Source organism: Coregonus lavaretus (assembly GCF_964263955.1).
Source record: "Coregonus lavaretus genome assembly, chromosome: 29".
Taxonomy (NCBI): domain Eukaryota; kingdom Metazoa; phylum Chordata; class Actinopteri; order Salmoniformes; family Salmonidae; genus Coregonus; species Coregonus lavaretus.
The window spans coordinates 1556514-1582889 of record NC_140016.1 but is presented as its reverse complement, the minus strand read 5'-3'; the positions used below and the strand labels follow the sequence as shown (position 1 = coordinate 1582889).

At 44.6% G+C, this 26376-nt stretch overlaps 1 protein-coding gene and 1 long non-coding RNA gene across 2 annotated transcripts; one reads left to right on the top strand and one right to left on the bottom strand.

Annotated features, from left to right (window-relative positions):
- Positions 1-2649: 2649 nt before the first annotated feature.
- Positions 2650-26376, bottom strand: LOC311104974 (elongation factor 1-gamma; the record flags this gene model as incomplete). The annotated part of the gene is made up of 11 exons (XM_084146962.1): positions 2650-3009; positions 3468-3592; positions 4941-5113; positions 13398-13614; positions 14705-14834; positions 16536-16679; positions 18784-18926; positions 23135-23198; positions 24676-24756; positions 25054-25131; positions 26365-26376. 11 exons carry the CDS (start codon positions 26374-26376, stop codon positions 2851-2853), a joined length of 1326 nt encoding a protein of 441 aa, XP_084003088.1. The 3' UTR covers positions 2650-2850.
- On the top strand, positions 5159-5476 carry LOC311105188. The gene is made up of 3 exons (XR_014610221.1): positions 5159-5224; positions 5262-5378; positions 5435-5476. It is a non-coding gene; the product is annotated as an uncharacterized lncRNA (long non-coding RNA).

Genomic DNA, 26376 nt, shown 5'->3' with positions numbered 1-26376 from the left:
TCAGAGCCTGCAGCGGCAAGTATAGGGGGCCAGGTTAGGGCGCGTTGGGGCTCAGAGCCTGCAGCGGAAAGTATAGGGGGCCAGGTTAGGGCGCGTTGGGGCTCAGAGCCTGCAGCGGCAAGTATAGGGGGCCAGGTTAGGGCGCGTTGGGGCTCAGAGCCTGCAGCGGAAAGTATAGGGGGCCAGGTTAGGGCGCGTTGGGGCTCAGAGCCTGCAGCGGCAAGTATAGGGGGCCAGGTTAGGGCGCGTTGGGGCTCAGAGTCTGCAGCGGCAAGTATAGGGGGCCAGGTTAGGGCAGAGTTCATGTAGTCAACCTGTGAGTGCGCGTGTGTGTGTTCTTCGTAATAGTAAACATGCAATATAATTTACATTCAAATGTTAGTGACATGATAGGTCTAGAATACATATTGAACTACCAAGAGGGAAAAAGGACAATAATCGTTAACCAAAAGGAATGGGCCACCCCTCATTCTGGTTCCTCTTGGTTCCTGTCTTCAAGGAAGTGTTTCCTGGCCACAAGGATTTTATTTCTGCTTTGCTCGCTCTTTGGAGTTTTGACTACTGCCGATATAAATACGGCTTTGTAAAATAAAACGTGAGCATTGTTTCCTGCCTTAGTTTGAGAATGTAAACCATAACCCCATCTGTTGCATTTCTTTAATTTGAGAGCTGGTTTCTCAGACTCAGATTAAGACAAGTCTTGGATGAAGAAACACTTCCCACGGAGAATCTTCATTGAACATTATTTTTAGTATAGGACTAGGATTAAAAACAGGCCCTGGGTGAAAAACATATCCCATTTGTGGCACGTCTGTTTTCTGGAGAGCCAAAGTCGCTTTCCATTCCACCCCATTCAGAAACACTGTATCTATTCCAAGGGTTTGTACGCCCCCTGCAGGACAAAGAAAATACTGCACCATCACCATTTTGACCCACCCATCTTACCCCCAAAAAAGTATCGGCTCATTTAAATACCAAAAGCTGCCATTTTGTAGGCTTTGTGTAGAAACTAGCTCCAGACATTACTTGTTCTTATGTTACTAAGAAAATTCTAAATCCTTTTAACAATTTACAATGTATCCAGATGAGATAAAATTAATTTTCAAATAGCTTGATTTCATGTAGCACATAAAAATGTATGCAAATGAAATCATATGCAATAATTCTCATTCATTAGGAAAAAGGCTGGTATAGATCCCTCACAGTGGATGTGTCATAATACCCATAACACCTAGCAGACAAACAGGGAAATGGTTCCAAATCAGTTTTTCCACCATTTGTTTTTCCCCCATAGGAAAGGCTTAGCCTGGCGTGACGTTTTGATAATCATGTAGATCTCTCTCAGACAAGGTGACTTATCAATATTTTGGGCTCTATTTACTCTGATTAGAAAATGCTAATTAGCAAAGTAGTCATGTAAAACTACAAATCCCTGCAAGCTCCTGCACACCATCTCTAGCTGACACCTTTTCCAACAGGTATTGTGTCAATTTAAAACATGCACAAGACAGTCCACAGAATTCTCAGTTTAAATAAATGTAGTCAATTTATTCATTACCACATTTAGCTAACAGATAGTTAATCCAGAGATTCTTAGCTTTGCCTCGATTCGGCAGTCTCGTCCAGATCATCATGGCATTTCTAGTTCATAATAGCCACATTAGAGTTTCATTTTTTTGGGGGGGGGTAAATACAGGCGAATATATTGATAAGAGTCACCTTGTCCTAGTGAGATTTACACGGTTATCAAAACGTCACACCAAGGTAAAAGCCTGCAAGAAAAAACAGCCCATTATTTGAAGTGTTTCTAAAATCCCCTCTGGGAATAACTAATAGTGGAAAAACTATTGGAAGCATTTACGTTTCACCGCTAGGTTTTATGGGTATTATGTCTCATACTGTGGTCCTCTATTTACTAAGATTATATATATATAGGACACAGCCCAATTTAAGCCCTGTTCAAAAGTAACACCCTGTATAAGGAACAGGGTGCCATTTGGGACAGAGCCACTGCATGCCAAGAATCATGAGGTTGAGGGACAGGAGAATCACGAGGTTGAGGGACAGGAGAATCACGAGGTTGAGGGACAGGAGAATCACGAGGTTGAGGGACAGGAGAATCACGAGGTTGAGGGACAGGAGAATCACGAGGTTGAGGGACAGGAGAATCACGAGGTTGAGGGACAGGAGAATCACGAGGTCGAGGGACAGGAGAATCATGAGGTTGAGGGACAGGAGACTGTAGATTTTACATGTATTTATTTTTCACCACATTAAGGCTATAATGTACGCAACCAATTATTTCATGGGTAGCAATTAAACCCTTTTTTACCCCATGTCCAGATTTCAGCTCCATGATTGATACACCAAAACAATAAAATGACATGAGTGTTTTAACCGAAATAGCCTGGTCCCAGATCTGTTTGTGCTCTTGCCAAATCCATTGCTCATTGTCAAGCCGAACATGACAATGACCGACAAGGGAGTCGGTATAATGGCACTAACAGACTGGCACTAGAACGAGATTCAGGCTAAAACGGGGTAGCGAGGTGAGGGGATACAACTCAAGGCCACAAAACAACAAAAACAGTAAAGTAATCTACCATTCCCTTTTGGGGGAATTCTATCACCAAAAACAAATCGCAAAAATGGCATTATGGAAAACATGTTTATTTGTCAACTCAAAAACAACCACTTCTGTTGGACCATTGAGACACAATCCACACCAACTGAAGATCCGTTTGAGAAGGTCCAAGTGCAGTTTTAAGGTGTTGAATGTCCTCAGGTTAAAGGTGTTGACGTACAGCGGAGGACGTATCCGGTCATGGTGCCATCATCCTCCAACGCTGCTCACTTGAAGCACTTGCCCTGGTTAAAGGGTTTACCCACGTGTTTGAACTCTCCTTCCCAAGCAAAGTACTCCTTGACCATGGTCTTGGTTTCGGCGCTGTCGGGGTCCAGTTTGCGCCAGGCGTAAGACTCGTAATCAATCTGCCAGTCATCAGACAGCTACACAGAGGGAGAGATTATAGGTGGTCAACTAAACGCAAGCATATAAATCACTGAACTAATATCACCAACATTGGGACAGAAGAATGAACCTGTAGGGTTTATAAATGCTTGGTGAGACTATGACAAGATCAACCAATCCACTCAAATGTATATGGTTGTAGAACAGGGTTCTCCAAGAGCACATTCTCAATTCAGAACTGCAGTAGCCCTCCCACCTCTCTCTGATACCCCTAGGGCCAGTTTCCCAGACACAGATTATATTGTCCAGGACTAAAAAGCTTAGTCATTTTTAGTCCTGGTCTACTCTTAATCTATGTCTGGGAAACCGGTCCCCAGTGTCTCTCCAAGACTGTTCAGTTCAGTCAACTTTATTATCCCACAGGGGAATAACAGACAAGAGTGGCCTACTAAATGACCTTCCACCCCAAACAGCCCAAGGGGAAACAGAAACTCACAGTGAAAGCCAAGTCCTGTCCTCTGAAGATCCAGATTCCAGAAATGCTACTGTCGTTGTTCCCGCCGAACAGGATCACGCTGGCAAAGCCGTTCTTGCGGAGTTTGTCAAGTCGCTGGAACATTCCTGAAAGATTAAACAGCTTAGAACACCCTCAGACTACGACGTTCCGTTTTTTGACAATGTTCCCTACGTGTGGAATCCCTGACTCTAAACGCATTGGCCGCAATGCTGCGTGAAAAGTGAAAGTTAGACCTTTCCTGACGAGTCTACATTTTTAATTTATTTTTATTTAACCTTTATTTAACCAGGTAAGCCAGTTGAGAACAAGTTCTCATTTACAACTGCGACCTGGCCAAGATAAAGCAAAGCAGTGCGATAAAAACAACAACACAGAGTTACATATGGGGTAAAACAAAACATACAGTCAATAACACAATAGAAAATCTATATACAGTGTGTGCAAATGTAGCAAGCTATGGAGGTAAGGCAATAAATAGGCCATAGTGCAAAATAATTACAATTAGTATTAACACTGGAGTGATAGATGTACAAGAGATTATGTGCAAATAGAGATACTGGGGTGCAAATGAGCAAAATAAATAACAATATGGGGATGAGGTAGTTGGGTGGGCTAATTTCAGATGGGCTGTGTACAGGTGCAGTGATCGGTAAGGTGCTCTGACAACTGATGCTTAAAGTTAGTGAGGGAGATAAGAGTCTCCAGCTTCAGAGATTTTTGCATAACTGTAACTTACAGTATGACATCCACATTTCACTCCTTTCTACATGATTAGCTGGAGTCGGATGTGTATGGAGGTATGGCTCTGTGTATTCTAGATATCACCCATGATGAGGTTACAGCTCATGAAGGTCATGGGGTCAGTGGGAGATGTGGATGTGTGTGTGTACAGCCTATGGTTGGCTGTGTAGACCTGTGTGTGTACAGCCTATGGTTGGCTGTGTAGACCTGTGTGTGTACAGCCTATGGTTGGCTGTGTAGATCTGTGTGTGTACAGCCTATGGTTGGCTGTGGTAGATCTGTGTGTGTACAGCCTATGGTTGGCTGTGTAGATCTGTGTGTGTACAGCCTATGGTTGGCTGTGGTAGATCTGTGTGTGTACAGCCTATGGTTGGCTGTGTAGATCTGTGTGTGTACAGCCTATGGTTGGCTGTGGTAGATCTGTGTGTGTACAGCCTATGGTTGGCTGTGTAGATCTGTGTGTGTACAGCCTATGGTTGGCTGTGGTAGATCTGTGTGTGTACAGCCTATGGTTGGCTGTGGTAGATCTGTGTGTGTACAGCCTATGGTTAGCTGTGTAGATCTGTGTGTGTACAGCCTATGGTTGGCTGTGTAGATCTGTGTGTGTACAGCCTATGGTTGGCTGTGGTAGATCTGTGTGTGTACAGCCTATGGTTGGCTGTGTAGACCTGTGTGTGTACAGCCTATGGTTGGCTGTGGTAGCCATCTCACCCATGATGAGGTTGCAGCTCATGAAGGTCATGGTGAGCTCCTCTGGGTATTTGTACTCTCCGTACCAGATGGAGTAGCCCTCCTTGTCAAAGTGTTCCCAGAAGTGGGGAACGGCTACGGTCAGGGTGTCCTCGTTAGAGTACTTCCTCTTGAACTCGTCCATGACAAACGCACTGCAGGAAGAGGAGAGAGAGAGAGAGGAAGCAGGAGAGATTGAGTCACTAAGCAGTGCACAGAGGTCATTAGGTAGTGTAGAGGTCATTAGGTAGTGTAGATGTCATTAGGTGACTAGGTAGTGTACAGAGGTCATTAGGTGACTAGGTAGTGTACAGAGGTCATTAGGTAGTGTAGAGGTCATTAGGTGACTAGGTAGTGTACAGAGGTCATTAGGTGACTAGGTAGTGTACAGAGGTCATTAGGTAGTGTAGAGGTCATTAGGTGACTAGGTAGTGTACAGAGGTCATTAGGTAGTGTAGATGTCATTAGGTGACTAGGTAGTGTACAGAGGTCATTAGGTAGTGTACAGAGGTCATTAGTGGATCAGAAAACCAGTCCGTATCTGGTGTGACCACCATTTGCCTCATGCAGCGCGACATCTCCTTAGCATAGAGTTGATCAGGTGGTTTGATTGTGGCCTGTGGAATGTTGTCCCACTCCTCTTCAATGGCTGTGCGAAGTTGCTGGATATCGGAGGGGAACTGGAACACACTGTCGTACACGCCGATCCAGAACATCCCAAACACGTGCAATGGGTGACATGTCTGGTGAGTATGCAGGCCATGGAAGAACAGACATTTTCAACTTCCAGGAATTGTGTACAGATCCTTGCGACATGGGGCTGTGCATTATCATGTTGAAACATGAGGTGATGGCGGTGGATGAATGGCCTCAGGACAATGGGCCTCAGGATCTCGTCACGGTATCTCTGCGCATTCAAATAGATGTCGATAAAATGCAATTGTATTAATTTTCCGTAGCTTATGCCTGCCCATCCCATAACCCCACTCTGTTCACAACGTTGACATCAGCAAACTGCACGTGGTCTGTGGCTGTGAGGCCGGTTGGACGTACAGCTCTGGTGAACGTTCCTGCAGTCAGCATACAAATTGCACTGCACACTCCCTCAACTTGAGACATCTGTGGCGTTGTTAACTCAATCTCTACCTTTTGGGACGGATCATAAATAGTACTGGGTTCCGACGTTAGCGCACTACTTCGAACCAGAGCCCTACGGGAATAGGGAAACCTGTTTTTCAGCGGCAGGGACTAGGAGACTAGTCAGGATCGAGGGAAAGATGAACAAAGCAAAGTACAGAGAGATCCTTGATGGAAACCTGCTCCAGAGCGCTCAGGACCTCACACTGGGGCGAAGGTTCACCTTCCAACAGGACAACGACCCTAAGCACACAGCCAAGACAACGACCCTAAGCACACAGCCAAGACAACTCAGGAGTGGCTTTGGGACAAGTCTCTGAATGTCCTTGAGCCAGCCAGAGCCCGGACTTGAACCCGATCAAACATCTTTGGAGAGACCTGAAAATAGCTGTGCAGCAACGCTCCCCATCCAACCTGACAGAGCTTGAAAGGATCTTGTAGCGTCATACCCAAGAAGACTCTAAGCTGTAATCGATGCCAAAGGAAAAGGGTCTGAATACTTACGTAAATGTGCTATTTTAATTATGCATTTGCAAAGAATTTCTAAAAACCTGTTTTCACTTTTCATTATGGGGTATTTTGTGTAGATAAAAAAAAAAAAAAAAAAAAAAAAAATTTTTTTTGAATAAGGCTGTAACGTAACAAAATGTGGAAAAAGTCAAGGGGTCTGAATACTCTGAATGGACTGTATGTACAGTACCAGTCAAAAGTTTGGACACCTACTCATTCAAGGGTTTTTATTTTTTACTATTTTTTACATTGTAGAATAATAGTGACGACATCAACACTATGAAATAACACATATGGAGTCATGTAGTAACCAAAAAAGTGTTAAACAAATCAAAATCTATTTATTTTTTGAGATTCTTCAAATAGCCACCCTTTGCCTTGATGACAGCTTTGCACTCTCTTGGCATTCTCTCAACCAGCTTCACCTGGAACGCTTTTCCAACAATCTTGGAGTTCTCACATATGCTGAGCACTTGTTTGCTGCTTTTCCTTCACTCTGCCGTCCGACTCATCCCAAACCATCTCAATTGGGTTGAGGTCGGGGGATTGTGGAGGCCAGGTCATCTGATGCAGCACTCCATCACTCTCCTTCTTGGTCAAATAGCCCTTACACAGCCTGGAGGTGTGTTTTGGGTCATTGTCCTGTTGAAAAACAAATGATAGCCCCACCTAGCGCAAACCAGATGGGATGGCGTATCGCTGCAGAATGCTGTGGCAGCCATGCTGGTTAAGTGTGCCTTGAATTCTAAATAAATCACTGACAGTGTCACCAGGAAAGCACCCCCACACCACCACCTCCATGCTTCACGGTGGGAACCACACATGAAGAGATCATTCATTCACCTACTCTGCGTCTCACAAAAGACTCGGCGGTTGGAACCACAAATCTTAATTTTGGAATCCAGACAAAAGGACAGATTTCCACCGGTCTAATGTCCATTGCTCGTGTTTCTTGGCCCAAGCAAGTATCTTCTTATTGGTGTCCTTTAGTATTGGTTTCTTTGCAGCAATTCGACCAGGAATGCCTGATTCACACAGTCTCCTCAACAGTTGATGTTGAGATGTGTCTGTTACTTGAACTCTGAAGCATTTATTTGGCCTGCAATTTCGGAGGCTGGTAACTAATAAACTTAATCTCTGCAGCAGAGGTAACTCTGGGTCTTCCTTTGCTGTGGCGGTCCTCATGAGAGCCAGTTTCATCATAGTGCTTGATGGTTTTTGCGACTGCACTTTAAGAAACTTTCAAAGTTCTTAAAATGTTCCGTATTGACTGACCTTCATGTCTTAAAGTAATGGACTGTTGTTTCTCTTTGCTTATTTGAGCGGTTCTTGACTTAACATGGACTTGGTCTTTTACCAAATAGGGCTATCTTCTGTATACCACCCCTACCTTGTCACAACACAACTGATTGGCTTAAATGCATGAAGGAAAGAAATTCCACAAATTAACTTTTAACAAGGCACACCTGTTAATTGAAATGCATTCCAAGTGACTACCTCATGAAGCTGGTTGAGAGAATGCCAAGTGTGTGCAAAGCTGCCATCAAGGCAAAGGGTGGCTATTTTGAAGAATCTCAAATATATTTTGATTTAACACTTTTTATGTTAGTACATGATTCCATATGTGTTATTTCATAGTTGATGTCTTCAATACAATGTAGAAAATAGTAAAAATAAAAAATAAAAATGGAATGAGTAGGTGTCCAAACTTTTGACTGGTACGGTATATGTACATGTATATTCAGCAGGAGTCCCATTGAGATTTAGATATCTTTCACGTATATACTTTATTTTATTATTTTATTTATTTAACCTTTATTTAACCAGGTAAGCCAGTTGAGAACAAGTTCTCATTTACAACTTGCGACCTAGCCAAGATAAAGCAAAGCAGTGCGATAAAATTCAACAGTGTTACATATGTGGTAAACAAAACAAAGTCAAAAATACAACAGAAAATATATATACAGTGTGTGCGAATGTAGTAAGTTATGGAGGTAAGGCAATAAATAGGCCATAGTGCAAAATAGTTACAATTTCGTATTAACACCGGAATGATAGATGTGCAAAAGATGATACTGGGGTGCAAATTAGCAAAAGAAATAACAATATGGGGATGAGGTAGTTGGGTGGGCTAATTTCAGATGAGCTGTGTACAGGTGCAGTGATCTGTAAGCTGCTCTGACAACTGACGCTTAAAGTTAGTGAGGGAGATAAGAGTCTCCAGCTTCAGAGATTTTTGCAGTTCATTCCAGTCGTTGGCAGCAGAGAACTGGAAGGAATGGCGGCCAAAGGAGGTGTTGGCTTTGGGGATGACCAGTGAGATATACCTGCTGGAGCGCAGACTACGGGTGGGTGTTGCTATGGTGACCAGTGAGCTAAGGTAAGACGGGGATTTGCCTAGCAGGGATTTATAGATGACCTGGAGCCAGTGGGTTTGGCGATGAATATGTAGTGAGGGCCAGCCAACAAGAGCGTACAGGTCACAGTGGTGGGTAGTGTATGGGGCTTTGGTGATAAAACGGATGGCACTGTGATAGACTACATCCAATTTGTTGAGTAGAGTGTTGGAGGCTATTTTGTAAATGACATCGCCGAAGTTAAGGATCGGTAGGATAGTCAGTTTTACGAGGGCATGATTAGCAGCATGAGTGAAGGAGGCTTTGTTGCGAAATAGGAAGCCGATTCTAGATCTAACTTTGGATAGGAGATGCTTAATGTGAATCTGGAAGGAGAGTTTACAGTCTAACCAGACACCTAGGTATTTGTAGTTGTCCACATACTCTAGGTCAGACCCGCCGAGAGTAGTGATTCTAGTCGGGTGGGCGGGTGCCAGCAGCGTTCGATTGAAGAGCATGCATTTAGTTTTACTAGTGTTTAAGAGCAGTTGGAAGCTACTGAAGGAGTGTTGTATGGCATTGAAGCTTGTTTGGAGGTTTGTTAACAGTGTCCAATGAAGGGCCAGATGTATACAAAATGGTGTCGTCTGCGTAGAGGTGGATCCGAGCGTCACCAGCAGCAAGAGCGACATTGATATACACAGAGAATAGAGTCGGCCCGAGAATTTAACCCTGTGGCACCCCCCATAGAGATGGCCAGAGGTCCAGACAACAGGCCCTCCGATTTGACACATTGAACTATCTGAGAAGTAGTTGGTGAATCAGGCGAGGCAACTCATTAGAGAAACCAAGGCTATTTAGTCTGCCAATAAGAATGCGGTGGTTGACAGAGTCGAAAGCCTTGGCCAGGTCGATGAAGACGGCTGCGCAGTACTGTCTTTTATCGATTGCGGTTATAATATCGTTTAGGACCTTGAGCGTGGCTGAGGTGCACCCATGACCAGCTCGGAAACCGGATTGCATAGCGGAGAAGGTACGGTGGGATTCGAAATGGTCCGTGATCTGTTTGTTAACTTGGCTTTCAGAAACGTTCGAAAGGCAGGGCAGGATGGATATAGGTCTGTAACAGTTTGGATCTAGAGTGTCACCCCCTTTGAAGAGGAGGATGACCGCGGCAGCTTTCCAATCTCTGGGGAACTCAGACGTTACGAAAGAGGTTGAACAGGCTAGTAAGAGGTTGGAACAATTTTGGCGGCAAATTTTAGAAAGGGTCCAGATTGTCTAGCCCAGCTGATTTCTAGGGGTCCAGATTTTTCAGCTCTCTCAGAACATCAGCTGTCTGAATTTGTGTGAAGGAGAACTGGGGGGGGGGTAGTGGTAGCCAGGTGGAAAGCATGGCCAGCCGTAGCAAAATGCTTGTTGAAATTCTCAATTATTGTAGATTTATCTGTGATGACAGTGTTTCCTAGCCTCAGTGCAGTGGGCAGCTGGGAGGAGGTGCTCTTATTCTCCATGGACTCTAGTGTCCCAAATCTTTTTGGAGTTAGTGATACAGGATGCACATTTCTGTTTGAAAAAGCTAGCCTTTGCTTTCCTAACTGCTTGTGTATATTGGTTCCTAACTTCCCTGAAAAGTTGCATATCGCAGGGGCTGTTCGATGCTAATGCAGTACGCCACATGATGTTTTTGTGCTGGTCAAGGGCAGTCAAGTCTGAGGAGAACCAGGGGCTATATCGGTTCTTAGTTCTAAATTTTTAGAATGGGGCATGCTTATTTAAGATGGAGAGGAAAGCACTTTTAAAGAACAACCAGGCATCCTTTACTGACGGAATGAGGTCAATATCCATCCAGGATACCCGGGCCAGGTCAATTAGAAAGGCTTGCTCGCTAAAGTGTTTTAGGGAGCGTTTGACAGTGATGAGGGGTGGTCGTTTGACTGCGGACCCATTACTGACACAGGCAATTAAGGCAGTGATCGCTGAGATCCTGGTTGAAGACCGCGGAGGTGTATTTAGAGGGTAAATTTGTCAGGATGATATCTATGAGAGTGCCCATGTTTACAGATTTAGGGTTGTACATGGTAGGTTCGTTGATAATTTGTGTGAGATTGAGGGAATCTTGTTTAGATTGTAGGTTGGCCGGGGTGTTAAGCATATCCCAGTTTAGGTCACCAAGCAGTACGAACTCTGAGGATAGATGGGGGGCAATCAGTTCACACAGGGGGGTCTGTAGCAAGCGGCAACAGTGAGAGACTTATTTCTGGAAAGGTGGATTTTTAGAAGTAGAAGCTCAAACTGTTTGGGCACAGACCTGGATAGTATGATAGAGCTCTGCAGGCTCTCTCTACAGTAGATTGCAACTCCACCCCCTTTGGCAGTTCTATCTAGACGGAAAATGTTATAGTTGGGGATGGAAATGTCAGAATTTTTGGTGGCCTTCCTAAGCCAGGATTCAGACACTGCTAGATCAGGGTTGGCGGAGTGTGCTAACGCAGTGAATAACTCAAACTTAGGAAGGAGGCTTCGGATTTTAACGTGCAAGAAACCAAGGCTTTTACGGTTACAGAAGTCAACAACTGATAGCGCCTGGGGAGTAGGAGTGATACTGGGGGCTACAGGGCCTGGGTTAACCTCTACATCACCAGAGGAACAGAGGAGGAGTAGAATAATGATACGGCTAAAGGCTTTAAGTACTGGTCTTCTAGTGCATTGGGTACAGAGGAAAAAAGGGGGAGATTTCCGGGCATGTAGAATAGATTCAGGGCATTATGTACAGACAAGGAAATGGAAGGATATGAGTACAGTGGGGGTAAACCTAAGCGTTGGGTAACAATGAAAGAGAGAGCATCACTTGAGGCACCGATTGAGTTGGTCTCCGCGTGTATGGGGGGCGGGACAAAGGAGCTATCTAAGGCAGGTTGAGCTGGGTTAGGGGATCTACAGTGAAATAGTACAATAAGAAATAACCCAAACAGCAATAAGCTAACCATATTGACATGGGAGAGAGGCATAAAGCAATCACAGTTGTTATTCGAGAGAGCTAAGACAACAGCTGGTAATGGCGACAAAGTTTGGGCTGAGGCTAAACATAAACAGGATGCAGTACCGTATAAAGGAACAGTCCAGCAGGCATCAGCTGTATAGCTGAGTTATTATAAGGTCCGGTGAACAGCAATAGGAGAGTTCGGAGGTAGTTCGGGGGCTGCTACAGCACTGGTGAGCAAGAGGCCACGGCTTGCGTGTGCTAGTGGGCCGGCGCTAGCAGATGGATCTCCGTGGTCGACGTCATAACGGGAAGCCTGTTGAAAACGCATCAGACGATTTCGACGGCAGACCAGTCGTGTTGGATCGGCAGGGCTCCGTGTCAACACTAGGAGGTCCCGTCCTGTTGACAGAGAGGTAGATAGCCGGGAGATGGGCCTGGCTCGAGGCTAGCTCAAGGCGGATTAGCCAACAACAACATCCATTTGGTTGCAGCTAGCTAGTTGCGATGATCCGGTGTTAAAGGTTCAGTGCTTCCGGCAGAAAAACCGATATGTTCCGGGTCGATAACGCGCTGTGCAGACAGTGCAGACTGGACGATAATAGTCCAGGCTAGAGCTGGCTGGAAGGTAGGTAGTGCAGGCCACGGACAATGGTGAAAAACCGCTAACAGTGGCTAATAGCAAGTAGCTAGTTAGCTGGCTACTCCCGTCCGGTAGACAGAGAGGTAGATAGCCGGGATATGGGCCTGGCTCGAGGCTAGCTCAAGGCTAACTGGTGCTTGCTTCGGGGGCAGTGGTGATTAGCCAATAACAACATCCATTCGGTTGCGGCTAGCTAGTTGCGATCCGGTGTTAATGTCCAGTGATTCAGTTATTCCGGCAGAAAAGCAGATGTTCTGGGTGAAAACCGCTAACGGTGGCTAATAGCAAGTAGCTAGTTAGCTGGCTAGCTAGTTTCAACTGGAGATTCTAGATAAAAGGTAAGTCAATAATAGAATCCGTTCCACATTGAGTGAGGCGGGTTGCAGGAAAGTATATTTAGTCGAAGGATGAAATTTGTGATAGGGAAATATGTACGAAAAATACAAAGAACAGGCTATTTACACGGACACACAACAAAGAACACGACCGCACCGCTACGCCATCTCGGACACCAACGATACAATTGATAAATACAACATAATACAAATATACAAAATTACAAAAACACACTCAAGAGTGTTTTTGGTTGTTGAGTCAATTACACCATGACCATTCAAACTCATCTTTCAAAATATCAAAAGGTGATATCACAATATTTAGGTAAGTTAGCTGGCTAACTCATCGTATAGCCCTCAGGTCTGATGTACATTTACGTCATTTAGCAGACGCTCTTATCCAGAGCGACTTACAAATTGGTGCATTCACCTTATGATAGCCAGTGGGATAACCACTGTATGGTACATACTGATGTATGTGAACATATGACGTACCTCTTTGGCAGGTGAGCGAAGGGGTCCTTTGTTTTGGGTTCTGAAGCCAGAGCTGCTTCACACTCGTCCATCTCCTCCACAGCAGGGGCAGCTTCCTTCTTCTCCTTCTTCTTCTCCTGAGGTTTGCCTGCCTCCTTTCCAGCTTTCTCTTTCTTGGGCTGGGCGTCTTTCTTGGGCTGGGCGTCTTTCTTGGGCTGCATGTCAGAGAACTTCTTAGCTGGAGAATAAAGACAGCCATAATAAATCCAGTGTAGTGTCCTAGACTAGACCCAGTGTAGTGTCCTAGACTAGACCCAGTGTAGTGTCCTAGACTAGACCCAGTGTAGTGTCCTAGACCAGACCCAGTGTAGTGTCCTAGACCCAGTGTAGTGTCCTAGACCAGACCCAGTGTAGTGTCCTAGACTAGACCCAGTGTAGTGTACTAGACTAGACCCAGTGTAGTGTCCTAGACTAGACCCAGTGTAGTGTCCTAGACCAGACCCAGTGTAGTGTCCTAGACTAGACCCAGTGTAGTGTCCTAGACTAGACCCAGTGTAGTGTCCTAGACTAGACCCAGTGTAGTGTCCTAGACTAGACCCAGTGTAGTGTCCTAGACTAGACCCAGTGTAGTGTCCTAGACCAGACCCAGTGTAGTGTCCTAGACCAGACCCAGTGTAGTGTCCTAGACTAGACCCAGTGTAGTGTCCTAGACTAGACCCAGTGTAGTGTCCTAGACTAGACCCAGTGTAGTGTCCTAGACTAGACCCAGTGTAGTGTCCTAGACTAGACCCAGTGTAGTGTCCTAGACTAGACCCAGTGTACTGTCCTAGACCCAGTGTAGTGTCCTAGACTAGACCCAGTGTAGTGTCCTAGACTAGACCCAGTGTATCCTTGTGTTCATATCCTTTTACATCAAAACAAATGTTATTACCATTTGACCACAACATTAGCATACATCAGTGCTTGAAGAGGGGCGTACCGCCACCGCTCATAATATAGCAACTATTGTCCCAGGTCTTCTAGTCAGATTATTGTAGATTGGGTCTACTTTAACCTGTGCCAAAGTCCTGTGTTATTCTCCCAAGGATTAGATTTCACAACGAGGGGGCTGCCTCTGTCATGATAGTACGGTCTTGGGTGGGTGACAATTACTTCATATAAACCTTTCAATCATCACAAACTCCAAATATTTCTCATTTAGAAATATATCAAAATGTGCAGAAAATAAAATACAGAAAATACAACACTATGCTTCATAGAAAACATCATTTTTAGATAATGGAACTAGAACAATATGTGGAACAATCCTTTCTAAAGTTGGTCCTTACGATCAAACTGAGCCATCTTGTCGCAGAGCTTGACTTCTCCGAGCACAGTCTTGAACTGGGGCTGGTTGACGCAGGTCTGGAACCAGCGGGTCACGTTGGGGTAAGGTTGGCGGAAGGAAGGCTCAAGGACCTACAGGAGGAGAGGGTCATTTAAAACCATGTGGATAGCTCTACTACTGTAAACCAACCATGTGGATAGTTCTACTACTGTAAACCAACCATGTGGATAGTTCTACTACTGTAAACCAACCATGTAGATAGCTCAACTACTGTAAACCAACCATGTGGATAGCTCTACTACTGTAAACCAACCATGTAGATATCTCTACTACTGTAAACCAACCATGTATTTAGCTCTACTACTGTAAACCAACCATGTGGATAGCTCTACTACTGTAAACCAACCATGTAGATATCTCTACTACTGTAAACCAACCATGTAGATAGCTCTACTACTGTAAACCAACCATGTAGATAGCTCTACTACTGTAAACCAACCACGTAGATAGCTCTACTACTGTAAACCAACCACGTGGATAGCTCTACTACTGTAAACCAACCACGTAGATATCTCTACTACTGTAAACCAACCACGTAGATATCTCTACTACTGTAAACCAACCACGTAGATATCTCTACTACTGTAAACCAACCACGTAGATATCTCTACTACTGTAAACCAACCATGTGGATCGCTCTACTACCGTAAACAGAAACGGTGCAGCACCTAGGCCAGTGTTTCCCAATCCACTGGTCAAGTTTGTAGCTAGAGCTAATATGTGCAGTCCCAGGGGAACTCCCTCGAGGAACGGATAGCAGTCCCAGGGGTACTCCCTCGAGGAACGGATAGCAGTCCCAGGGGAACTCCCTCGAGGAACGGATAGCAGTCCCAGGGGAACTCCCTCGAGGAACGGATAGCAGTCCCAGGGGAACTCCCTCGAGGAACGGATAGCAGTCCCAGGGGAACTCCCTCGAGGAACGGATAGCAGTCCCAGGGGAACTCCCTCGAGGAACGGATAGCAGTCCCAGGGGAACTCCCTCGAGGAACGGATAGCAGTCCCAGGGGAACTCCCTCGAGGAACGGATAGCAGTCCCAGGGGTACTCCCTCGAGGAACGGATAGCAGTCCCAGGGGAACTCCCTCGAGGAACGGATAGCAGTCCCAGGGGAACTCCCTCGAGGAACGGATAGCAGTCCCAGGGGAACTCCCTCGAGGAACGGATAGCAGTCCCAGGGGTACTCCCTCGAGGAACGGATAGCAGTCCTAGGGGTACTCCCTCGAGGAACGGATAGCAGTCCCTGGGGTACTCCCTCGAGGAACGGATAGCAGTCCCAGGGGGTACTCCCTCGAGGAACGGATAGCAGTCCCAGGGGTACTCCCTCGAGGAATGGATAGAGAAATACTAACCTAGGCTAAGTCATAGGACATCGAAGCCATATCGGACGGTTTCCTGGACCCAGATGAAGCCCAGTCCTGGATTCAAAAATCATTCGATGGTCTTTTAGATCTTAATTGAATGTGTTTTAGTCCAGCGCTAGGCTTACTCTAGTCTCTGGTAAATTGTCCCGATGTACGAGTCCCAAATGCCACACTATTCCCTATATAAAGTGCACTTAATAGGGAGCCAATTTGCGAGACAGCCTATGTTCGTTAATAAATACAAGGGGTTCCCTGATTCAACAAGCCATTGGATTAGTTAGCTGAAGCAAAATGTGTACAGTCCAAGAGGTACTTTCGAGGAACGGATAGGGAAACACCCACCTAGACTAAGTCAGAGAGACATGAAGCCCTGTGTATTTGTGGTCATAACAGTAAAAACAGAACATCAAACCTGTTTATAGAGCCAGATCATGCTGCAGGCCACGCTGATATCAGCCAGGCTGACTCTCTCTCCAACCAGGAAGGTCCTGGTGTTCAGGTGATTGTTCAGGACAGACAGAACCCTCTTCACCTCCTCCTTGGCCTGCTCTGTTGCCTGGAGGGAGAGGAGGGGGGGGGGGTGATGCAATGCATTACAATTACAACGGATACATTACATTGTGCAAGGCTAGAGGCTACAGGACAAGAGACATTGAGCAGAGTAACCTTTACCTAGGACTGATAAGTTGGCTCATAAGACACTTCATTTAGCACTAGTCACCTATAACTGCCTTTCAAATTAGTTGTTTTACTACAGTGTGAAATGACTTTGCCCATTGCCTCCACCTGCTGAATATTTTATAGTCATGCTGCACATCTCAGATGATTCCTATAGCGTGTGACAACATTCTCTAGGTGTTGTGAGAGAATCAACAGCAATACCAGACGAAATAGGATGGTACCGTTAAGCAGAAATCCCAGATCACATTTATTTTTTCCCTCCCCACTGTGAACGTAAGATCACAGGGAAGTTATAACAAAACACTTTCCATGTTATAGCCCAAACTAGACGATGGGTTATAAACGCCCGGGGGAAATTTAAATTAATTTAAATAAAACCAGAAAGGAAGAGGCTAACTTTGGGCTACTTTGATGAATTTTTGGAGGTATGCAAGACGAGACATGTGCGCAGAGTTCTTCCTGCCTGCCCCCCTTCCTGTCTCGCACTGGCACTCCTGCCATCTCTTCGCTAATGACGAATGTGTTCAGTCTTTGGTCTGTTGCGTGTAGAACATCCTAGCTTATTCGTTGATGATAGGCACTGCTTTACTGAAGTTGCTAGATATTTCAAGCCCACAAAATTATAAAAAAGACACAGCTTTTGATTAACACTGATAGATCGGCCTAGTGCACAGTTCTTTGTGGCCGACCTGTCTAATACTGTGCACCTGCCCTCTCTCCATCCCTCGCTAGCTCACTATGAAAGATGCAAGTGTTTGTGTGTTCTCGGAAGTACGGCAACTAAAATCAGTCTCCTCAGTTCCAAAACAATAATGAATATTAGAGGAGTCTAGGTGTGGATTTCTAGAGGAATCTAATCTTGACACTCAGAAAATGAGAGTTGAGACCGGCTCTGAGGCACAGTGATGGCAGTACAGGTGTCATGCTTATCCATCTGAAAAGGGACGATACCATGAGACCCAAACAGTTGCTGGCAGCAGCTCAGCTGAATTGTTTAATTCCCGTGGAATTTTAACAGAAAAACTGATGGCTGTTAAAACGTTACGAAATATTGTCAATTTGTCACATCGCTAATACAGACGACCTGGAACGCGCCCAGGGCATCAGCAGGTGTGCTAAGGTATTCTTGGGCGGTGTCCAGATCGTCATACAGACCTTGTGCCATCCCGGGATATTCGGTAGTACCGGCACTGAACACAAGGGGAGCTATTTTCAAACCCCACTGTGCCCCTGTAATCTGAAGGTTAGCAAGCACATGTAAAATCCCATAGAAAATCCCTAACTAAACGCTAATGAGCGCATTGAACATTTTATAGGAGTCCTAAACTATTTGGAGGACAGACATCCCAGCTCATAAAGTTATACAACTATAAAATGCCACTCACAGTTTGCTGCGCACACAAAACAAATGTTAGACCGCAAGTTTCTTGATCCAGGAGGGGATTCTCTGCTGTTTCCAAGCAAAGCTTGATTTTGGAAGAATCGTTTAGCTAGACAGCTAACTAACTATTAAATTAGTAAACCAAATGCACAGCTGCAGAGCATTTAGCACATTTTAGACAGTTAACTTAGTTATAAGATATCTAGCTGGCAAACATTTAGTTGTGATTAGTACATGTTCTGCGGTAAAATCCCACAGGGTTAACGGCAGTAGATATGTATTATTAGTAATGTTCTGCAGTAATATCCCAACGGGTTAATGGCAGTAGATATGTATACTGAACAAAAATATAAAACACAACATGCAACAATTTCAAAGATTTTACTGAGGTACAGTTTATATAAGGAAATAATATATGTTTGGCTGTTATAATGGCGAAAATAATAATTTGGCAGGTATTTTTTTTTTTTTTATGTGGCTGGTGGAGCAACAAGTAAATTTCCCTCCCTGGTTGTGAGATCTGATCATCTACAGTGTAACTCCAACACAGAGTACCTGGAACAAACCCAGAAAGAGCGTCAGTGATAACAGTACATACCTGTTTGTTGAACTGCATGATTCCCAAGGTGGGGAAGACCCACGCAGAGGCTGGAGGGATGATCTCAGCGTCAGCAAAGCTCACCCACTGAAGCACCTGGGACTGGGCCTGGGGACTGCTGCCACGCAGTGCCTCATTGCTCACTGGAGGAGAAGACAGTCCATTAGATGAGGAATGTGGGCACAGAGCTTAACAGGTAACGCCGTCCCAAAGGGCAGTGAATCCAAGCAAAAAGTATTTGATCCCCTGCTGATTTTGTACGTTTGCCCACTGACAAAGAAATTATCAGTCTATAATTTTAATGGTAGGTTTATTTGAACAGTGAGAGACAGAATAACAACAAAAAAATCCAGAAAAACACATGTCAAAAATGTAATAAATTGATTTGCATTTTAATGAGGGAAATAAGTATTTGACCCCCTCTCAATCAGAAAGATTTCTGGCTCCCAGGTGTCTTTTATACAGGTAACGAGCTGAGATTAGGAGCACACTCTTAAAGGGAGTGCTCCTAATCTCAGTTTGTTACCTGTATAAAAGACACCTGTCCACAGAAGCAATCAATCAATCAGATTCCAAACTCTCCACCATGGCAAAGACCAAAGAGCTCTCCAAGGATGTCAGGGACAAGATTGTAGACCTACACAAGGCTGGAATGGGCTACAAGACCATCGCCAAGCAGCTTGGCGAGAAGGTGACAACAGTTGGTGCAATTATTCGCAAATGGAAGAAACACAAAAGAACTGTCAATCTCCCTCGACCTGGGGCTCCATGCAAGATCTCACCTCGAGGAGTTGCAATGATCATGAGAACGGTGAGGAATCAGCCCAGAACTACACGGGAGGATCTTGTCAATGATCTCAAGGCAGCTGGGACCATAGTCACCAAGAAAACAATTGGTAACACACTACGCCGTGAAGGACTGAAATCCTGCAGCGCCCGCAAGGTCCCCCTGCTCCAGAAAGCACATATACAGGCCCGTCTGAAGTTTGCCAATGAACATCTGAATGATTCAGAGGAGAACTGGGTGAAAGTGTTGTGGTCAGATGAGACCAAAATCGAGCTCTTTGGCATCAACTCAACTCGCAGTGTTTGGAGGAGGAGGAATGATGCCTATGACCCCAAGAACACCATCCCCACCGTCAAACATGGAGGTGGAAACATTATGCTTTGGGGTTGTTTTTCTGCTAAGGGGACAGGACATCTTCACCGCATCAAAGGGACGATGGACGGCGCCATGTACCGTCAAATCTTGGGTGAGAACATCCTTCCCTCAGCAAGGGCAGTGAAAATGGGTCATGGATGGGTATTCCAGCATGACAATGACCCAAAACACACGGCCAAGGCATCAAAGGAGTGGCTCAAGAAGAAGCACATTAAGGTCCTGGAGTGGCCTAGCCAGTCTCCAGACCTTAATCCCATAGAAAATCTGTGGAGGGAGCTGAAGGTTCGAGTTGCCAAACGTCAGCCTCGAAACCTTAATGACTTGGAGAAGATCTGCAAAGAGGAGTGGGACAAAATCCCTCCTGAGATGTGTGCAAACCTGGTGGCCAACTACAAGAAACGTCTTTGACCTCTGATTGCCAACAAGGGTTTTGCCACCAAGTACTAAGTCATGTTTTGCAGAGGGGTCAAATACTTATTTCCCTCATTAAAATGCAAATCAAAATAACATTTTTGACATGCGTTTTTCTGGATTTTTTTTGTTGTTATTCTGTTTCTTACTGTTCAAATAAACCTACCATCAAAATTATAGACTGATCATGTCTTTGTCAGTGGGCAAACGTACAAAACCAGCAGGGGATCAAATACTATTTTCCCCTCACTGTATAACCTTATTGTGGAGGAAACGCACCAGGGTCTCAAGCCATCTGTTCTCTAGTAGACATTACAGGAGAGGACAGGGCCTCAAACCACCTCAGTTCTCTAGTAGACATTACAGGAGAAGACAGGGCCTCAAACCACCTCAGTTCTCTATTAGACACTACAGGAGAAGACAGGGCCTCAAACCACCTCAGTTCTCTATTAGACACTACAGGAGAAGACAGGGCCTCAAACCACCTCAGTTCTCTATTAGACATTACAGGAGAAGACAGGGCCTCAAACCACCTCAGTTCTCTATTAAGACACTACAGGAGAAGACAGGGCCTCAAACCACCTCAGTTCTCTATTAGACACTACAGGAGAAGACAGGGCCTCAAACCACCTCAGTTCTCTATTAGACATTACAGGAGAAGACAGGGCCTCAAACCACCTCAGTTCTCTATTAGACACTACAGGAGAAGACAGGGCCTCAAACCACCTCAGTTCTCTATTAGACACTACAGGAGAAGACAGGGCCTCAAACCACCTCAGTTCTCTATTAGACATTACAGGAGAAGACAGGGCCTCAAACCAGCTCAGTTCTCTATTAGACACTACAGGAGAAGACAGGGCCTCAAACCACCTCAGTTCTCTATTAGACACTACAGGAGAAGACAGGGCCTCAAACCACCTCAGTTCTCTATTAGACATTACAGGAGAAGACAGGGCCTCAAACCACCTCAGTTCTCTATTAGACACTACAGGAGAAGACAGGGCCTCAAACCACCTCAGTTCTCTATTAGACACTACAGGAGAAGACAGGGCCTCAAACCACCTCAGTTCTCTATTAGACATTACAGGAGAAGACAGGGCCTCAAACCAGCTCAGTTCTCTATTAGACACTACAGGAGAAGACAGGGCCTCAAACCACCTCAGTTCTCTATTAGACATTACAGGAGAAGACAGGGCCTCAAACCACCTCAGTTCTCTATTAGACATTACAGGAGAAGACAGGGCCTCAAACCAGCTCAGTTCTCTATTAGACATTACAAGAGAAGACAGGGCCTCAAACCAGTTCTCTCGTAGGCTTGGGAGGTATCCAGATTTTCATACCGTTCTTCCGCCATCCTAGGTTTCACGGTATTACCGGCGTAACACACAAGAGCGCTAAAAATGACCCAAAAAAGCCCATGCGTCTGTTACTAGAATGCTAACAACGTTAGCACAAGTAATAGCACATTCTCATGGACGCTTTCAGCTAAGTAATAGCAAAAACAGGCAAATCCAGCTCATAAAGAAACACAGGGGAAAAAACTAGTGAGAAACAAGGTACAAAACACTAGTGGGAAACAGGGTACAAAACACTAGTGGGAAACAGGGTACAAAACACTAGTGGGAAACAGGGTACAAAACACTAGTGAGAAACACATGGGGGAAAAATGGCAGCTGTACAGATCCAGAGACCTTTGACTTCTAAAACAAAGCACACCGTGTCTCCTTAGTTATCTGAGTGGCTGAATTAATAACAAGAAAGCAACCAAATCCACGCAGCTGGAGAGTATAGCACATCTTAAGACAGTCAGAAGATATCTGATGAGAAACATTCAGTAGTGAATTACTTCACCTCATGTGCGCCACACAACAGAGAGACTCACTGATAGATATAGAACACTAAACGGACTCACCAGCTCCCGCTTTCTTCCATCTTTACAACAAAACATGGTGACTACGCTGCTGTTCTGGGGAACTACGGTAACCTTCATAATGAATAATGATGTGACAGGCCAAATGAATAACCCAATCTGTTTTATCCCCTAACGTATTTTGCACAAGTTGACAGCAGGTATTTACTTAAAAAGTACCTACAAATATTGGAATCTATTCAAAAACTCCCAAAGACATAGTTTCAATGATATCGACGGCGTGTATGAAAACCATCCTGTATTCAGCCCAACCCTACTCTCTCGGCGAAACTACAGGAGAGGACGGTCACTAAAGGCTCAGCCTCGCTGACAAATGTCTTCATAACAACTACAGAGTTAAAAGATTTGTAATAAATCTTAGATGGATTTTGTGTATGCATTTTTCATCATAGCAGATCTAGCTATGTATATTAGATATTGATAAATGAGGCCTCTGGAGAGATACTGGCTAAACACGCCCAATTCTCCAACCTTGTTAAATCCATGTGAGAAAAGTGTGCTAGTGTACACTAGAAGAAATGGGGATGCAACACCCGATACAACCAACCAAGTTCATGATTGGCAGCCGGTTAGTAGAATCAGGCGTTCAATTAGGGCAGTTGGAAACCAAACCCTCCATGAGGGTAGCTGGCCACCACCGTCTTAAAAGGATCCATCTTCAGGCACTTTTAGTCCACAGAAAATGCGGAAAGGGCTGGAGTACATAATGCCAAGTCCCAAATGACACCATATTCCCTATGTAGAGCACTACCCTATGGCCCCTGGTCAAAAGTAGTGCCCTATCTAGAGAATAGGGCGCCATTTGGGACGCTCAACAGAAAAACACGGGATGTGAAAAGCAGACTTACGGTAGTGAGCAATGGCATTACTCTCGAAAAGACAGAAGCCGTCGTCGCCCTGAAAGGCTGGAACCTGATGAGGGAGGCGGTTTAAAAAGGAAAACAGATTCAGTCATTTGTAGTCCGATTTTTGTTGTTGTAGTCATTTAGCAGAAGCTCTTATCCAGAGCCACTTACAGGAGCAATTAGGGTTAAGTGCCTTGCTCAAGGGCACATCGACCGATTTTTTCCACCTAGTCGGCTCAGGGATTAGAACCAGCGACCTTTCGGTTACTGGCACAACGCTCTTACCCACTAAGCTACCTGCCGCCCAGATGTAGTCCCTTGTAGCTCAGTTGGTAGAGCATGGCGCTTGCAACGCCAGGGTTGTGGGTTCGTTTCCCACGGTGGGCCAGCATGAAAAATGTATGCACTCACTAACTGTAAGTCGCTCTGGATAAGAGCGTCTGCTAAACGACTAAAATGTAAATGTATTTGATTAGCTCGAGTCTGTTTTCAACACCTGTCCCTAGATGTGCGGAAACAAAAACTAAATGTATTTATGGGAAAATATAGCATTGATATGAAACCCACGTTCAATCTAGCTTGGGCACTAGTCTATGCCATCCTGCCACTCATTCACATGTTTTGCATGACAAGGAGTTGATATGACAGCACATTTACATTTACATTTTAGTCATTTTAGCAGACGCTCTTATCCAGAGCGACTTACAGGAGCAATTAGGGTTAAGTGCCTTGCTCAAGGGCACATCGACAGATTTTTCACCTAGTCGGTTCGGGGATTAGAACCAGCGACCTTTCGGTTACTGGCACAAGGCTCTTAACCACTAAGCTACCTGCCGCACAGACAGGTCTGGGATCAGGCTACGTTCAACACAGAAGTCTTAAAATACTCAATGTTCACATCTGATGCTCAGGGTTAAAAAAGCTCAATAAAACTTCATGAATATTTCAAGTGAAGAAATTAAAAACATTGCATCATACAAACTATTTTGGGAATATAGACATACTACCACAATACAAAATATTATCATCAAAGTTTAAGGATGTGTGCACGGTAAACAGGTAGCCTTGCGGTGGGCCGGTACCCCCTGCATATAGCCTCATTATTCTGATTTTATTGTGTTAATTTTTATTTAATTTTTTTACTTGAGTTCATTTGGTATATATTTTCTCAAATCTTTCTTGAACTGCATTGTTGGTTAAGGGCTTCTAAGTAAGCATTTCACTGTAAGGTCTACACACCTGTTGTATTCGGCACATGTGACAAATAAAGTTTGATTTGATAGAAAGGTCGCTGGTTCAAATACCTGAGCAGACTAGGTGAAAAATCTGTTGACGTTCCCTTGAGCAAGGCACTTAACCATTATTGCTCCTGTAAGTTTCTCTGGATAAGAGCGTCTGCTAAATGACTTAAATGTTAATGTAAACCATGGCTGTATCCCAAGTTGCACCCTATTCCCAATATAGGGTCCTGGGGTAAAGAGCAGTGCACTGTGTAGGGAATGGGTGCCATTTAAGACGCTACAAAAACGGACGCAGAAACTGACCTTGCCCAAGGGGAAGTTGCTGAGGAAGGCGGGGGTACGGTTCGTCTGCCCAAAGGTGAAGGCAGGGGCGCTGCTGGCCACCTTAGAGAGATGAGATGATACTTTATTAAATCCAAAGAGTAAATTAGGCTGTGTTTACTCAGGCAGCCCAATTCTGATATTTTTATTTTATGGACAAAAGAGCTGATTGGTCAAATTACGAATTAGTGGCAAAAGATCAGAATTGGGCTGCCTGTGTAAACGCAGACTTAGTTTATCAACCTTACAGCCATAGTAAAAACAAACAATATATATATATATATATATATAACTTTTAAAAACAATCACAAGACAATAAGAATAAATACATATGATAAGGCAGGTTAAAACGTGCAGCACCTTGAGGCGTGCGCCACTGTACTGGGCTGCAATCTGAGCCTTGAAGGCTCTCCAGTTCTCTGGATACGTGTACAGTGTCTGTGGAAGGGAGGAGCGAGAACCATCACAACGACATTAAAATGGGGGAGAAAACCCCGGTACACAGCAGTCCATCTAGATCCAGGTGGTGGTTTAGGCAGGAACAATTATTAGTATCACTAGTAGCTATGGGTTTCTAACAGTAGGCTATGTAGAGTGTTCAATCAAAAACACCTTTTAACCAATAGGTCAAATAATATAACAAAAGTTATTGGGAGTTTTTACCCTTGTAGGATAATCAAAATTAGTATGACTATTTCTTTCCCTGGCCTCCATTGATTAAGTGGTCAAAAATCAGGAAAACAGTATTACGTCAGCGAGGCTGGATGCTGTGCGAGAGTTAAGGTTAACTGACAGGCTCACCGCTGAACTAGTCATCTTTCTCGAATCCCACAGACATAAAATCTGTTCATAAGATATAATGACCAAAAATATAAACGCAACATGTCAACAAAAAAAACTGGCAACAGCTCTGGTGGATTCCTGTAGTCAGCATGCCAATTGCAAGATCCCTCAACTTGAGACATCTGTGGCATTGTTGTGTGACAAAACTGCACATTTTAGTGGCCTTTTGTCCCCAGCACAAGGTGCACCTGTGTAATGATCATGCTGTTTAATCAGCTTCTTGATATGCCAAACCTGTCAGGTGGATAGATTATCTTGGCAAAGGAGAAACGCTCACTAACATGAATGAAAACAAATCTGTGCACAACATTTAAGTGAAATACACTTTCTGTGCGTATGGAAAATTTCGGGGAACTTTTATTTCAGCTCATGAAACATGGGACCAACACTTTACATGTTGCGTTTATATTTTTGTTCAGTGTAGTTAGCCAGCTAGCCACAAGTAAACTACCCATAGACTCCAGATGGCAATATTTGGATGCTTTGATTAGCAAATAAAAGCTCTAAATATGCCATGACACGCAGGAGGTATACAATTAACTACAAATAATTATCATTCATTACTCGTCACGAATTCTGAAGAACCCAACGTGGCACAAGGCACGGAAAGAGGCGTCATTTTACCACCACCAAAGCTATTATGCTGCATCGTCAAGAAAGACTACGAAAGGGGTGCAAATAAACATGGCAATGAAGTTTAAAGGGGCTAAATATTTCAGATGCACTAAAGGGTAGTGGATAAGTGGACGGATGGGGCAGATTTTGTACAGATGGTTGCTGAAACGCAAGTAAAGATTCTGTGACAAAGCATCTCTCCAGTTTACTCACCCCTGCCGCCAT